Raw genomic sequence first — 17,225 nt, 5'->3', positions numbered from 1 at the left:
TAATTAATAAAAGTTCTCTCCAAAAAATCTCAAAAGTTTCATGATTGACAGTTTTTTTCTGTTAAATGGACTGCTGGAGAAGTAACAGGCCACAATGCACTATGAGTAGGTTGTATCAATGAGTGTGTGGAAAAAAACGTATTTTACTTTGCAAAAGATTAGCAATAGATATAGTAAACATTCAGTTGAAAATACAAGTTAAATGAACTTTCAGGCTTTCCAGTGAATAAAAGATTAGGATTTAACAATTATTCGGTACAATTTACATGTTCACTTTAAATACTGGTAATGTAGACGTAAAATAATATAAGTCCATATTTTGGCAGTGTAGCTCAAACTACCCAACAGTGTATAAAGTAGGTAGGCATAACATGAGCTCCACATTGACCAGCTACAATATCAAAATGCTGCGTTCATACAGTAGCTGTATGTAGTTGTAACCCATCAGTCTGCACTGTCTATGATTTGACCACTAGATGGAGCTATGTCCTAAATAAAGACGTTTACATACACAGCTGAAAGAGGAAACCAGTGAATTCAGAATACAATCACTGCAGTATCGACCCTGTGATTCATCATCCTTAAATCTTTTAAATAGAAACTACTCAATTATTATTCTCAAAATAATACAGGAATTCTGTGCTTCTCAGTAAAGTGCAATCTCTCAACACCATCCTTCCTTTAATAACCTTTCATCTAAAGGTCAGATTTAGCAACATAATGGGTGGGTATTCAGGGTCCAGTAAACGTTTTGTAGAGTGAATGGATGATAATATAAGGCTTGAACTCATATTGTTAAGTTGACCTGTTGTCCAAAGTATCATCCTCTAGCTTTCAGTGTTCAGTCTGGGTTAATGAAAATTTGATCCCCCGAGGGAGAAATTCAAAATTGACACAACAGTAGCAGCGCAAAGGTGCAATAAATTAAACAATGTCTGCAATATATCAGAAATCTTCAATATATAATTGTACAGGATGTCCCTGACGTTATTGTATATACATGTGTGCAATGTTCCTGGGATTTACATAGTAAGGACAGTATCAGTCTTTTTTTAGTGGGAGTGAGAGGTGCACATGTTACACAGGAGGGAGGACACCTCGACCAATAATAGGAGACTGCTTCTCCCTACTTGCCTGTGTGAGTTTGCATTACATATAACTCAAGCACTACTTCTACTTTGTCCTCATCTGTATAAAATTATGGCCAAAATCCTGGTGTTAAAGCCTCAAAATTATTATTATCATTATTATTATTTTTTTTATTCCAATAATTTTTTACTATTATTTGTTTACTGTTATTATCATTATTATTATTATTGTTACTATTATTATTATTATTATTATTATTATTATTATTATTATTATTATTATTATTATCATCATCAGCATTATTATTATTATTATTATTTTTTTTTTACAAAAGTATAAATGAATGATGATTGAAAAACTCTCATAGTCGACCTTAAAAGCAAACAATATCAGTCGACCTTAAAAACTACAGCTGAGGGGGCTCGGTCAAGGTTTTCGAGTTACGTCTCGGCAGCTGATTGGCTGAATCGCCCAGATATGTTAATGAGGGGGTGAGGGGGGGTTCTGGCAACGAGTAGGTGACGTCAGTTCCCCCGTTCGCAGAGAGCGAAACAAACATGGCGACAGACTCGAGTGGACGGAGGTTTACGCTAACTTTAATCGTCTTTTCTTGCGTTTTTGCGGGTAGGTGGGCCGAGGCGGCGGCTCCGGAGACGAGAGGCGCCACTCGGATACTCGGGATGAGGCTGGAGAGGAGCGACACGCCGGCAGGGACCACCGAGAGAGGAGTTATCCAGGTGACCGAGGGCAGCGACATCCTCTTCAGGTTCTACGGGCTCCACTTGTTCCCTAACAGCTCAGCGCTCATCAGGTTCACGGAACTTTACTCCAGTAAGGAAGAGGATGATGCCGCCGAAGCCATAATATTCTCCTCCAACAGGACTTGTCCCGAACACACTAAGGATATAGTCGTGAAGGGGCTCATGGATGTCAGCAATCAAAACACCTCCGGGGTGGTGAGACTCATGATCAAGCAGCTCCGCAAGAGCGAGGCGGTGAAGGTGTTCGGCGTGTGCATCCGCGACACCCAGGACGAGGAGGAGAAGTGGTCCCTGCTGGACGACAAGGACGGCAGACTGCGGGTGGTGGAGGAGAAGAAGTCGCTGATGCCCATCTGGCTGCAGGTGATCATCATCTCCTTCCTGTTGGTGCTGTCCGGCATGTTCAGCGGGCTCAACTTGGGTCTGATGGCGCTGGACCCCATGGAGCTGCGCATCGTGCAAAGCTGTGGCACCGAGAAGGAGAAGAAGTACGCAGGGAAGATAGAGCCAATCCGTAGGAAGGGTAACTACCTGCTTTGTTCCTTGCTCCTGGGCAACGTCCTGGTCAACACCACCCTGACCATCCTCCTGGACGACCTCACCAACTCTGGGTTCGGTGCTGTGGTCGCATCCACCATTGGCATCGTTATTTTTGGAGAGATCGTCCCCCAGGCGCTCTGCTCTCGACACGGCCTGGCAGTGGGAGCCAACACCATCATGGTCACCAAGTTGTTCATGCTGTTGACTTTCCCTCTGTCGTGGCCCATCAGTAAGCTCTTAGACTGCGTCTTGGGTCAGGAGATCGGCACTGTGTACAACCGGGAGAAGCTGGTGGAGATGCTGAAAGTCACCGAGCCCTACAACGACCTGGTGAAAGAGGAGCTCAACATGATCCAAGGTGCATTGGAGCTCAGGACCAAAACAGTCGAGGATGTTATGACCCCGATCAACAACTGCTACATGATCCACAGCGACGCCTTGTTGGACTTCAACACAATGTCCGAGATCATGGAGAGCGGATACACTAGGATACCTGTGTATGAGGACGAGAGGTCCAATATCGTGGACATCCTGTTCGTCAAGGACCTGGCCTTCGTGGACCCAGACGACAGCACCACACTGAAGACCATCACCAAGTTCTACAACCACCCGGTCCACTTTGTCTTCCACGACACCAAGCTGGACTCCATGCTGGAGGAGTTCAAAAAAGGTTTGTGGTGGTTTTTATTTGAGCAAGTCTGCAAGGAAGACTTTTGCCTCCCCGAAGTCAGGTTTCATAACTCCTCCACCCCCCCAAAAAACGCCCAAAAAACATGTATGAAGCTTTAATGAGAGTGCAAACCTCTTTTAAAATACACTTTACATCTCGACAACTCCACACAGCAGATGTTTAGTAAATTTGGATGAAGCTCGTGGTGTTTAATTAGACTCTCAAAGCTTCTGACTAAACCGTATTCTCATTTTTAAGCCTTTAATTTGTAGTGGTAGGTGTTTGTGATGCAACCTCTCTTCCTCTTTCTTCATACACTTTTCATTTAGACTTTCCCCCCTTATTTTGCACTGATTGTGACTGATGCACAGATGCTGAGATTGGGGGGGGGGGGGTGTGTGTGTGACTTGATTAAATGCAACAAAAGCACCTTATGCAGATAGTCAGTGTCACCGTGTGCTCAGTCTGGTTTAATGAGCAGTCAAGCTGTGTGTAAACAAGATTATAGCTGAGGTTGACCTTTGACCTCTCTGTGGAGTTGGTAAAGCATTGGTGAATCAGTGATGTAAGGATTTATCCTGCCTGTAACTAAGCAGAGAAGTGATACTTGCCATAATTTTAAGATAAGTGTAGAGGAAGAACACTTGAATGTAATCTCTGTTTCTGACTTTTTGGCGATGTTCTCATCCTGGTTTGTCGTTCGATGTCTCGCTCGGTGAACCTAACCTGACATGGCAGCTACTACGTGCAACAAAGCTTAGATCAGGAGAGTCCGTCCTGCCAGATGCACTCATGTCTTCAGCATTAATAATTAAACACGTATTAGTTTTACTTTTGGAGTCAAACTTTCTTTGGTCAATCATTTACTGTACTCAGCCCAAAGAGAGTCTTGGTAAGAACACTGAATTATTATAATAGTAATAAAAGTAATGGCTCTATGTGTGTAGCCCTTATTAAAACATGAAGCCAACACATTTCTCTTTGTGCTTACCTTAATTACAGGATTAGAGTAAGAAAACAGTAAGATTAAATTAATAGGACAACTATTACACGGGGAAGAGAAAGTAGTTTTATTCATGACAGCTCTATAAAACACAGTGTTGGTGATTATCAAATCTAACGTCAGTCAGAGCGATGCCTGGTGATATCAAAACACTTCCCTGTTTCACTTCTCTCTCTTTTTTGCCTTGCTGCTTTTCCTCTTTTGACAAACACACACACACACACACACACACACACACACACTTACACAAATACTCACACATGTGCACACTCCCTCTCTCAGGAGGACGTACATAAACTGACGCCATCCCCCGCAGGGATATATTTTCCCTTTCTCAGGCATCTCGTCTCAAGGTCACAGACAGTAGACACACACACACATACTTGCTGTGTCTGTATCCCAGCACTGTGAGGAATGAGTTGTTATGTTTCTGTGTCTAGTAGCATCCGTATCTGACTGCATTACGTCGTAATGAAGGTGAAATTTCCCATGTTTATACCAAAGTGTGATTTAATCTCACTAAATGTGACCCAATACAATAACGCTCTCTTTATTTCACAACTTCCTCTGGTTACTTTGCTTCATATCTGCCATCAGCTGCTGGTGTAGATTGACATTTTAGTTGCTTTAGTGGTGGTGTACGGCGCAGTGTGACATTTGGCCAAGAGACAGCTCTGCGGCTCATCTTTGAAGGCTTGGCTGGTGAGGTTGGAGGGTTTTGGCAAGCAGGCTGCAGTACCTACACACACACACACACACACACACACACACACACACACACACACACACTCTGACTACAAAGATAGCTTAAAAAATGGACACTGGCTCAAGGCTTGGTAAAAAAGTTCAAGTAGCTATGAGAAAACACTCAATTGCTGTGTGTAAACCTTTAAATGTAGGGCTGTCTTGGCTTTAGTGCGCCCCTTTTAGTGACATTATGGAAGTCATAGACAGTGAAAAATATGGATATAGTCACTGTGGCTTCATTTGCTGTTTTGAAGCCTTGAGTTTAGCGATTTTACCGTCACCATCTTTGAAATTTGGAGCCAGAAGTGACCATATTTTTACAAGAGGGTGGAGGTGACCATGCTAGCTGCTAGATTGGTTAGGATAGTACTTTTACAGTTTATGGTTAACTGTGATAATGCTAACAAGTCCTTAGAGGGTCTGCTAGTACAACCAAATGTTGAACAAGACTTTTTATGCCATGAAAATATTACAATTAGCTTTCATAAACTTGAAAACACACTGTTAAATAGTGGCAGCTAAGCCTATACTCAGTGAATCTGAGGTTACACCATGGTTACGTTGCATAATAAACATTGTTGTTGTGGTTATGACCTGTCAATCACGAGGTAGCTACACCCAAAGCATACCCTGCTTCTGTCGTCTATTTTACTGTAAATGGGACTGTAGTTTACAAAATGAACATCATGCTAAACATCATGCTTAAAATAGACTTGAAACTACTGATTGAGACAATAAACTTAGCTTCACTTTTAAGACTGGGAGCTACCGGCTTGATGCATTTTAGACAAATCAACACTTTAATGGGAGTAAGACTGAAAGACTTTTTACAACAAATCCTTGATGACATATTGTGCCAATATTTTCTGTCTTAAGAGTCCAGTTTTATGTACAACTGTTCAAGAAACTGAACATTTTGGCTAATATTGCATCTACAGAGCCATAACAAAAGCCAAAAGGCATGACATACAATTGGAGTTAGAGGTTGAATTCTGTGGGAAAGTTCTCATGTTGTGACATTTTGTGTTGGGAGGGCGTCTTTAGTCATCTGACAGTTTCTGCTCATTGCAGGTTAACAATCTGAATGTAGTCACTGGTTCAACTTGTGGTCAAATCAGGAAACAGGGTGTCTGGTAGCTCAAGAGCAAATGTTATGTATGGTTTAATCTGTTGTGCCTGTTGTAGACAACCTGCGATTTTACTTTTAAAACAGCAGGTTTTATTTCTAAACTAAATATTTGGTTGGATATTTTTGATCCAATTTTACAAAATGTATGAAATAGAGCTAATATGATAAGGTGAGATAAGGAAGAGGATCTTTTTCTGATGTCAAAATAACAGGTATACATATTTCTAGGTTTGACGTAAATAGAGTAAAGGTGGCATGGTGTGTTTAGATGTTGCAGTGATGATTCACAGCGGTGGTGAGTTGGTGAGTCTTGTTGTTTGTAAGTCTTCCTCAGTTGGTTGCGTGTGAGAGCAGATCTTATCTATTTCCTGCCATTCATCTCCTATACTTTAATTGAGTGTCAGAGTTAAACTTGTTTTTTAACTTGATAAGATGTGGCGTGACGAAGACCAGCAAACTTGAAACAAGTTGCAATCCTCACCAGCTGCAGATCCAAGCCTTTGTCTGTGTTCTTCCTGCTATTTAGAGTCTGTATTTCATGGTATCCATGGTCTGTTTGTGCCGTAAAGACGTCAGAAGATGTTTTGGACTCGTGGCAGAAAAACACATTACAGTAGACTTCATAAACTTTTTAAAACCAGGCTGACAAAACATTTTTAATTCTGACAAACTCCATCAGACTCACTATAAACAGACCCTGACCCTTACATACTGTTCATATTCTGACTCTTAATTAGTCTCTACACCAATTCACATTCATAAATTCACCGTCAGTCATTAATACATGTTTCATTAATCCTTAATGAAGCTGGCAGAGAGCAAATAGAGTGTATTTTAGTCATCTGTGGGAGGAAAAATACATTCACAATCACTTATATGGTCCAGGAGAACATTTTATAGAATATAAAGATTTTTTGAATAAATGCAGGTCAAATTTGTACATTTGCATATATGAAAATGATGCATTATATCTATTTGGGGTCACATAAGGAGAGGTTTATGGTGTTTTTACATCTATCAAATGTAAAGTATGTAAAGGGTTAAGACACTCGCTAGTCTAGCAACTTTAAGGCTACGAACAACTCACAATGAAACAATCTGTGTAGAAGTCGGTTTTACACTCTCTCCATTCAAAAAGGACATCCAAGCTTGTGAAGACGCCAATGTCTAGTCCTGGAATATAAGACGACTTTTTTAAATTTCCTGAATACATTATTGTCTTATTGTCAGGCCGCTATTGTAAATTCTCTCACTTCTTCTTGCAGTTCACGACTCCCTTCCTCTTTTTCTGAGATTTTAACTTGAGAAATCTTCTGACACATTGGGAGTGGTGCCTTTCAGCTCTTTTTAAGAGAGCGTCGACCACAGAAACGTCATCTTCATCCACATGAAGTCACTCACACCATTTCACTGATTCTAGCAAGTAGTGCAAAAAAAACAAAAAAACACACATCACTTGTTTACTTAAGAAATTTTTTTTTGTACCACGTCATCCTCCCCGCTGTGACTGAGCAGCCTGTGGCCCCGTAGCGGTGGACCGCGTTGACATGGTAACGAGTAGGCTTGATTTCCCGTTGGCTCCCTGCCTCTCTTCTGACCCGACTCCCTGCTTTCATCTCAAGTTCCACTCACTTGCAGCTTGGCTTCAGTTACCACGGTGATGGCATCTTACAGCGTCGTCTGTGTGTCTGTGTGTGTGTGTGTTTGTGTGTGTGTGTGTGTGTGCGTGTACGTGTGTGTTTACACGTCTATACTATCAGATCCTCTCACTCAGTCCAGGACTTGAACTGTTAAGTTAGGGGCAGAAGTTCTGAGTGGCGAGTAATAAAGACAGCCATCAATACTTTATATGCTGACATTTAGTCTTCAATGTGTGTCTGTGTCTTTGTGTCTTTGTGTGTGTGTCTGTGTGTGTGTACTCATCAGCCTTCTCATTCAACATGATGTGTGACCTTTTTAGATGGACCATAAAGTGACCTTATTAAGATGTGATTAATTTTTAATGATGCACCATCATTGCAGGAAATAGTAACAAGAGTCATCAAAGAAAAGGGAAAAATATGTAAGAAAGAAAGCGCACTTTATTTTTATTAATCAAAGAGGATTTGGATCGTGGATAACGGCGGTTTAAGTTGTAGAACATTCAGAAATGAATAAAAACCCTCTTTAAGTTGAATTAAATACAAATGGAGTGAAGATAGCAGCAGTTTTGTACCTCTTTTATGTGGCGTTATTGAAGGCAGCAACGCTCAAATTCATGCACACCGCACACATCAGGCGTAATTTTGAAAACACACAAAAGCAAGTGAACCATGAAGTCACTGGAAGCACATGGCACTCTGTCAACAGACAGTCACATGTTGCACCCTCGGGTAGTGTGTGGGTTATATTAGCCTACACTTATCCCTAGGCAGTGGGGGGTCAGCAGGGTGGGGTCAGCCTCCCTTACATGATACTTTCTTTCATGTGAGAAAATGTGTGATCCTTTTAAGTAGTTTAAAGTTATATCCTATCTTTTTATACCAGTATTGACCCCTTTTTTTAAATTGTTGATAGTGAAAACAAGGAAGGCTAAACCTAAACACACTGCTACAGTAGTTAAAAAGACAGCAGTCATCATTTTTTTCATGACTTTATCCTTTTATGATTTTATTCCTTGATGATTTTATACTTTAAATGACCAGTGTGTAGGATTTAGTGGCATGTAGAAGCGAGATTGGAGATTACAACCAACTATATGCCACTCCCCTCTCCTCTTTCAAGCATGTAGGAGAACCTATAGTGGCTGCAAAAACTCACAAAAAAACGTCAAAGTGCCTCTCTAGAATGAGTGTTTGGTTTATCTGTAGAAACATGGCGATGCAACATAGCAGCCTCACTGGAAGAGGACCCGCTTCCTATTTAGATATAAAGGGCTCAATCTAAGGTAAGAAAAACACAGTGATTCTCATTTTTAGGTGATTTTTTCCCCCCAACATTATATTTATTGAAGGTTTTTCAAAATAAGTGAGCTTACATCACATACACACACACCATATCAACATATACAAACTGAACCAACATTTTTTAGGTGATTTTACTCGAATTAAAACATACTTTATATTATATTCCATTACCGCCAAGTCTGTCCTGCTAGATGCCACTAAATTATACACACTGGTCGTTTAATGTAACAATTTTAAACTATTTTTAATGAAAATTTGTAAAATAACATTAAATTTAAGTAAAAGCTAGTGGATATCTACAAGCTCTCCCTTGAAAGTCAGTGATGAATCATTTATGCACATATAGCATGTTTGATTTTTAGCATTTCACAAAGATATTTTAAATACATTTTAGGTTTTTCTTCCTTTTAAACAAAATATAAAGTGTAACTTAGGCAGTCTTGGTGATAAAAAAAGTAACAGCTGTAGTGTGTTTGTTATCATGTGTAGCAGTGTGTTTGAAAATCAAAATATCTAAATACTACTTAGATTTAATGTGAGTAGGTGGGCAGGTTAAGGACTTAAAGACTTCTCAGTTTAACGTTCACCACTTTGTGCCTCTCAGGAGACGGAGCAGCTTGTGTTTTGCTTGTGGCTGTCAGGACCGTCTACATTGTCTGCTCTTTATCAGCGTCTGGCCACTTATCTGTCCACTCCACCCAGTCTGAAGGTTTAATGGCGGTTTGGTTCGGTTAGCGAGCGGTGTATCTCAAAAACAGATTTTCAGGAAATTTCACAGCCCAACAAGTGGTTGGTTAGATTTTTAGTGTAGATTATTAAAAGGAGATCAGGTTCAGATTTTAGTACAGCGGTATAAGATAATAATCATTTATTAACTTAATCACAGAAAAAGCAGCAGTTACAACTAACTACAACCAACTTGTGATAATTCACTCATTGTTTTCTGTGAGTTATTTCAAACGTTCAGCTTCTCAAATCTTTAGTTTTAATCTTTAATCGATATTTTGATTGTCAGTGAATTGTTTTGAGTTGTTTTTAGGACTTGTGTTTGCTTAAATTCTTTGGTTGCAGCTTTATAAATCTGAGTACTTTTTTGTTTTCTTTAGTCTTCGACATCTCTGGGTTGTGGCCTACTGGTTGGGACAAAATAAAAAGTCATAGTTTTCATGGTGTTTGACTTTTTTTTTACCGTTTTCTGACATTTTTGACTATTAATTAATTTAAAAAGAAACCCACAGAATTGCAGCCCTAGTTCCTGCTTTTCTAATACCATTGTAATGTAATACCTATAAGGTTTTTGACTGTGTTGTCCTGGAAACTGCTGGTCTGGAAACAGTTTTTATGGCATTTTCATAGATTGAAAATTAATATAAACAAATTGACCCAAACCACAATGAGGTTGAAGATTATAAACATAATCATTAATTCCAGCCCTAAAGACACTTCTCAACTTCTGCTGTTGCTTGGAAAATAAACATGCTTCTTATAATTTTCATATTGTTAATATACCAAATTTAGAGGATTGTGCAGCTGACGGTGCTTTCCTGCTTTTCTTTCTGCTCTGCCCTCCCCCACTTTTATGGTTGAATCTAATCTTAATTGCTCAATTTGTAGCATCCCTGACCTTTGTATCCCATGCAAACTAAGATTTACAGGTTGATGGAACCAGCAGACTAGCGTATAGGAGAGCCTGCAGTGGTTGCGAAATTCACAGAAAAATTGCGATAGGCCCTCTTTAGAGCCAGTGTTTGGTTTGTCCCTTCTGGGCTACTGTAGAAACATGGCGGACTCTATGAAGGAGGACCTGCTCCCTATGTCGATATAAAGGGTTCATTCTAAGCTAACGAAAACACATCAATTCTTATTTTCAGGTGATTTTACACTAATTATTAAAACTACAAACTGCACCTTTAACACACCTCTGTTCCCGCTCTTAACGAGACTGACACTCCCTGCACACACAAACACACATTATACACACACATCGGACAGCATTGATTGATTGCAGTCGTCTTTCAGCCCCTCATCTGAACTAAAGCTAATCTCAACCTTTAACCTTAATCCTAAACATGAACCTGACAGCAATATTTACTATGTGTTTTTCTTTTAAAGTAGAAAGAGAACACCTAGTTTTATGACTTTGAGTAAAAGATTACCCAATCCCAGGCTGATAAGGTTGTCACAAGGCAGACCTGAATCTCCACCTCTTATTTTGTATAACGGGCGTGTCTGTTTCTCTCTGTCTCTCCCTCCTAATTATCTCTCTCTCTCTGTTGTTTCTCTCGCTGCCCATCTGTCCTTGTTTTTTTTTTAGCTTTTGTTTTGACTGTCGTAAGGGAAGAAAAAAAACGGTTTAATCTAATCTTGGCAGCAGCTGAACGTGATAAAATACTAATAGTCTTTATAGATGTAACAGAAACCTAACAGGATTTAGGAGAAGGCGCGTTATGTAACAGCGCCTGTGTTCACATTGTAGCTGGAAGTGTGCCAGTGAAGTGAAAACATTGGTTAGGACAGGCAAAACGAGGGTCTACCAATAAATTAGGAAATCATTTATTCACTCAAACCTCAGGTAGTTCATTTATTGATCTGTTGGTTTCCTGATTAACTGATTAGTTATATGATTTGTGAAATGTAATACATTTTGAAAAAAAGTCCCTCACTGTTCCCCAAAGATCAAGGTGATGGTCTGGTGTTGTGTAAAGTGACGACCATTTCCCAGTTTAGATAAAGACTCAACCAGTCAGGGATTAGTAATGGTAAATGGTAAATGGACTGCACTTACATAGCACTCTTCTAGTCTCACAGCCACTCTAAACCACTCACAGCACTTTTACAATACAAGTTACATTCACCCATTCACACACACTTTCACACACCGTTGACGCAGCCATCGGGAGCAATTCGGGGTTAAGTATCTTGCCCACGGACACATTGACATGCTGACTGGAAGAGCTGGGAATCGATTGACCAATCTTCCGATTATTGGACGACCTGCTCTACCTCCTGAGCCACAGCTGAAGGTAGAAGGGATTCCCACATAGCTAAACTACAGTATCTACCCAGCTACACTCATAAACACTGAGACAGAAAAATGGGGACAAGCATTGACGAACAAACAGATAAATTATTCAATATATTTCTTTTAGGGGATGTCAAAAAAGAAATCGCCACCAAAGCTTGACTGTAAATGTTGGCGGGATGAATATATCACCCATTACTGATTGGTGAGGCTAAAACAGGACAAAATAGCTCCCCTCTTAACAAAAGAAACGACTAACATGGACATAATGAATTATCTGGTTGTATTGTCTGAGCCTGTTTGAACATTTTACAGTTTGTTAGATACAGAGTCATCACATTTAACTCACATGGGCATAAGATGGGTGTTACTTCCTTGAAAAGAAATGAACAATCATTAGCATGAAAGCCAAAAAAGATGAAATATAAATAGGTTTAGTGTCTTCCTGTAAGCCGGGGTCATGGATGATTCCTGTTAGTCTGTTCAACATGTTAGCAACAATGAGGTTAAAAGTGTTCATAGAAATAGCTGCTGCCTTTGAAGGTGACACTTGGTCATTTTTTCCCCCAGAATGCATTACTCACCTAAATACCAACCAGGCAGAAAAGGGCACACGTTTGACTTAAGTCATTACGTAGACTTTCACTCATTTCCTGGAGACTTACCCAAACCCTTACTGAAATGTGTCACCGAAAGTAGGCTCACTCACTCACTAACTCACTAACTCACTCACTCACTCACTCACACTTTGGTCAGCTGACTTCCCCGTCTTGTCTGCTGCGGTCTGATTTCATTTATGCAAGATTTTTTTTAAAACCTATGTGATTGATTTAGGTGTGCAATCAACATTTTCTTTCCCACTTTTACAACAGCTTAGAAAAAAAAACCCACACACTTCCCTTTTATTGGTTATTTAATGTTAAAGAAAGTCGGACAGAGAGATATTTCTTTTATCTCTAAAACTGCTTCAGTGGCAGCTATAAAAATATTCTCTCACATTTTCTGATGCTATTTTTAGGCTATAAAGCCTTTTTTCCCTCACTGACTTCACATGAGAGTCTTCTTCAATCAGTTGATAGTAAAAAATAATCTTTACTTGCAGCTCTAGATACTCGTGTGCCCTTTGATTACGACACAAGCGTCTACTCTTCCATGTGAAGGCTGCTACAATCAGCAGCTAGAAATCAGGAGCATCAACTCTGTAACTGTGCATTCTTATCAGCCGCTCGCTCCTTTCTTTTTTCTCTCTCTCTTCCTGTCCTGTCGTTGCAGCTTGAAGTGCTGATGGCGCGGCTGCAGCCCTCTCAAGTCCAACTGTGTGCGCGTGTGTCACATCGACACACAGACTGTGTGCCGTAATGATATCAGTCAGCATGAAAAAAAAAGGCAGCTCAGCAGAAATGACTCGGTGTCCCAACGCACACACACAGCTGCGTCGTCTGTTTGCTTTAACTGCGAGTTTACTACACATCATATTACATAATGCTGGGCTGGAGGCATTTAAGTTTAGATTATGTTGGTTTATTGGCGACAGGGCGGACTATTGTCTACAGTAATTTGACAACTCTCCAAATGCAGTGTCAGGGTTTCAGTGCCAGCGCCACAAAAAATATACCTCACCTTTCTGCTAAATTTAACTGTGTTTAATTTTAGTTTTAGGGTATTTTCACACCTTTAGTTTGTTTATTTTGGTCTGAATCAGTGCATGAGTCACTGCTTTGTTTCATTTCTCCTCTGGGTCGGTTTGGTTTCACAAACAGACAAAATATCAAGCAAACCAAAATGTATCAACTAAAGCTGCGCGGGAGCTGACACTTATTGTTCATTGGTTAGAAATCTGGTGAGTGGAGAGTTTTTGTTTTTCTACCAAAATGGACCAGCAGAAACAGCACAGCTGGCTACGGGAGCTGGTTTAGTCTAAAATGTGCAATGTTTCCTGCTGTTTGGTCAGATTGAGGTCGGATCACATTCATATTAAATGAATAGGGCTGGGTATCGTTTTAAAAACGTTACCAGTACCAATCCAAGTACCCTTAAAGTGATGCTGACACCAACTGAGTACTTCATTCGATACCCATCACACATAGTAACATGTGTAACAGGCGTGTAGCGTAGACACACTTTAGAGCGTTAAGGTGGCATCTTGGCTGCTGAACTGCTAAGCGTGCTAATTCAAATTCACCACGACTTCACCACCACAGACGGGTTGTAGCTGCTGTGGCAGTGGGCCAATCACATGTCGCATGAAAACGAAGAACCCATGCGTTTATTGGCTGTGAGCAAGTCCATACAAATAGTCACATTTTCTAGCACTGGGTGCGAAAAGGATCGATTGCAGGTATCGTTTGATGAGAGACGTTTCCATATTACTTGGTATCGATTTAAATTAGTCGATACCTTAAAGATATCATGTACAGATACACAGCCCTACAAATGAACCATGCCAGAGTTAATTTCTAACTGAGACCACCTCTTCAACAAGGTCTCGGTCCGGTTGCTTTGGTCCGCACCCAAGTACGATTCAATCAAATTAAACAATGCAGGTGTGAAAACGCCCTGAAAACAAACAAACTACACAACAGCTTCAACTAAATAGAATTTATCCAGAATTAACAAAATGAATAAAATTAAGCTATATCTGATCAGAGAGAGTGACAAAAGTAAGAATCTGTCAGGGAATATGTTTCTTTATACACCTGCTATAGACACAGTTCAATTTAATTTAGGGTTGAGGTTTGATTGTCAGCTGTAGTGGGTAGCACACTAGCTAGATGAAAAAATGTAGCCTGCAGGGATTACTGCAGGATTACTTGAATTACTCATTAATCAGATAAGTATATTTACTGGTAATGGTTTGTTTGAGAAAATATCAAGACAATGGTGGCACTTTTGTTTAATAGATTGACTTAAATGATTGTTCGACTGTCAGAATGGTTGCATATTTTACAGGTTTCAGGTCTAGTTGTCTCTTAATTTGTCCCAGAAGATCACAGTGTTGGTATAACAGGTTCCTGATTCAGAGAAGCTAAGTAGACGTTGGACCAGGCTCCTGTTTGGACCCAGCACGGTCCAGCGTCATCTGTCCGTGAACTACGCGAGCGCACATACCGGGAAGAACATCTTGTTGCTTCTGTCACGTAGCATTGTGCTAATTCTGCTTTGTGCTTTGCAAGTGTCAAGACAGGAGAGTGAGAATGACTGCGGCTGTAATGTCACACCCGAGTTGTAAAATCCTTCCTCGGTGGCGAATAAGCCGTCTTGGCATTCAGAGCCTTCAAACCGGACTGATTTGTATTTCGTCTTGTCAGGCTGATATTCTTGAGCAACACATAGCACTTCCTAAGTATTTCACTCCCTCTGCTGCATGTTGACATGGGATGCAGTGAAGTAGTTATAGCCTAACTACTGTCCCTAAAGATCAGGAGTATGTCCTTCTGCTTCGGGCTTCAGTTTTAGCTGGAAAAACAGGTTATAAGAGCTTGACCTGTCCTGCACAACAAGCTTTTGTGTAAGTGTATGCATGCAAGTGTGTATGTGTGTGTACAAGCGTGCACACAAGCATATTTGCAGGCGTGCATTTTTTTCTGTTTCGTCCCCTCACAGCATGCCATGTTTTGGAGTCGTTCAGTGCTGCTGATATGCGGCCGGCCGGTCGTGTTTGTGCGTGGGCGGTATGCGTGTGGCATTCCTTTCCCATACAGACTCATCCTCATCGCTCCCCCCCCACACACACACACACCCTCCCTCTTGTCCTTTTGTCGCTGATGTTTCATGTCAACAAACAGTCCCGCTCGCAAGCTAGTGACAGAAGAGCCAGAGGGCAGAGAAACAGGCTTGAGGTCCCTGACACGCTGGCAATATCTGCATGTTTGCAATAATCACCAATAGATAGATTCAGGTTGATTTATGATGATGTGAAACTGCAAAAAAGGGAACACGATGTCTTAAATGAAAGGATGAGCAGGTAATTGATGAATGAAACAGACTTGACACAGAACTCATCCTTAAATGAGATTATGATAACCTAGAACAACACTAAACAACTAAACCACAAAATATGGCATGTTTTTGTGTGTCGATGGTGGGTTGTTGGTCAATCAGTTGTAAATGTTCTCTTGTGTGGTTTCTGTCAGAAAGAGAAGCTGCAGCCTGCAGTTTGTGGAAAAAAATGTCAACATGTTTCTCAGTTCCTGTTTTGTTGGGTTGTTCTTCTTTGCTGTTACATAGTTTTCTGTCTCTTCTTTGTGGAGGAAATCTATGGTTGTTTCCTTTTTTTTTTTTTGTTAAGCATAAAATACCTGCAGTGATCACAAACATAACAATAATCTTATATAGAGCACAATGTTCACTTTACTTGACCAAATTGGCCATCTTCAAATGACTGGGAGTATAATAAAGGTTGAATGATTTTCTTTTTATTTAACTAAGGACCATAAAATCCACACATAAAACCAGACATTTATGTGCTTGAAGTCCAAAAAATATGCTTAACACAGCGAAAGGACCCCCCCCCCCCCCCCATTTTTTATAAGACTAGGACTATTCTCTATATGCTGAGTATGCACTGTACTGTCTGCAAAAGTAGGTGCTGAACTGGCTTTGCATAGATTAGAATAAAATTGACTGCACATTAACTACATTATTCTGTTTATTCTGTAGTTTCAGTAGCTGAAATTACCTGATAGTTTTTAGCTTTCAGTTTCATCTCAACTTCAATCTGTGTCACCTATAAACACCCGAAACATGCGCAAGAGGAGTTTAATAACAATAAAGGGAAGGTTAAGGTCAAGGAGCACTGAAGGCAATCATTGTCAACTCAGCTCACAGCCTTTTAAAAAGGATGATTTAACCCCCCCCCCCACAATTATGTCAGATTCTCAGCTGCTTGCATTTCGGTGTGAGCCTTAGGTGAGCGAGCTGAGCTGATTTGGTCGCCTTATCTCATGTTTTGTGACAAACACACATCTCACATGAAAATCAGCAGCTACGGACGCACAGGAGCTATTGTAAACTCAGCTGATGCAGGTCAGACACTGAAAGCATGAAGCAGTCTGGACTTGGCTGAACCACATTGTGAACTCTGTGTGTGTGTGTTAGTGTGTGTGCGTGCTCTGAAGAAGTCAATAGACTCTCAAGTGACTCTCCAGTAACTCAGGGTAAGCATGTCCCCTGGGGTCCCTACTTCCTCTGAAATATTGACTCAGCACCACAGGGAGAGGTCACACAAACACACACACACACACACACACGCACGCACGCACGCACGCACACACACACACACACACACACACACACACACACACACACACACACACACAC

General features: G+C 40.6%; 1 protein-coding gene across 1 annotated transcript in view; it reads left to right on the top strand.

Annotated features, from left to right (window-relative positions):
• Positions 1-1,643: 1,643 nt before the first annotated feature.
• LOC133978563 (metal transporter CNNM4) overlaps positions 1,644-17,225 on the top strand; it is a 52,328-nt gene continuing 36,746 nt past the window's right edge. Inside the window, exon 1 of the mRNA XM_062416824.1 lies at positions 1,644-3,060. Within this exon, the coding sequence (XP_062272808.1) occupies positions 1,647-3,060 (1,414 nt within the window). The 5' untranslated portion in view covers positions 1,644-1,646. The remainder of the gene's footprint in view (positions 3,061-17,225) is intronic.

Source organism: Scomber scombrus, chromosome 4 (assembly GCF_963691925.1).
Source record: "Scomber scombrus chromosome 4, fScoSco1.1, whole genome shotgun sequence".
In the NCBI taxonomy this organism is placed as follows: domain Eukaryota; kingdom Metazoa; phylum Chordata; class Actinopteri; order Scombriformes; family Scombridae; genus Scomber; species Scomber scombrus.
The sequence above is the reverse complement of the archived record's forward strand: the minus strand, read 5'-3'. Positions and strand labels throughout refer to the sequence as shown.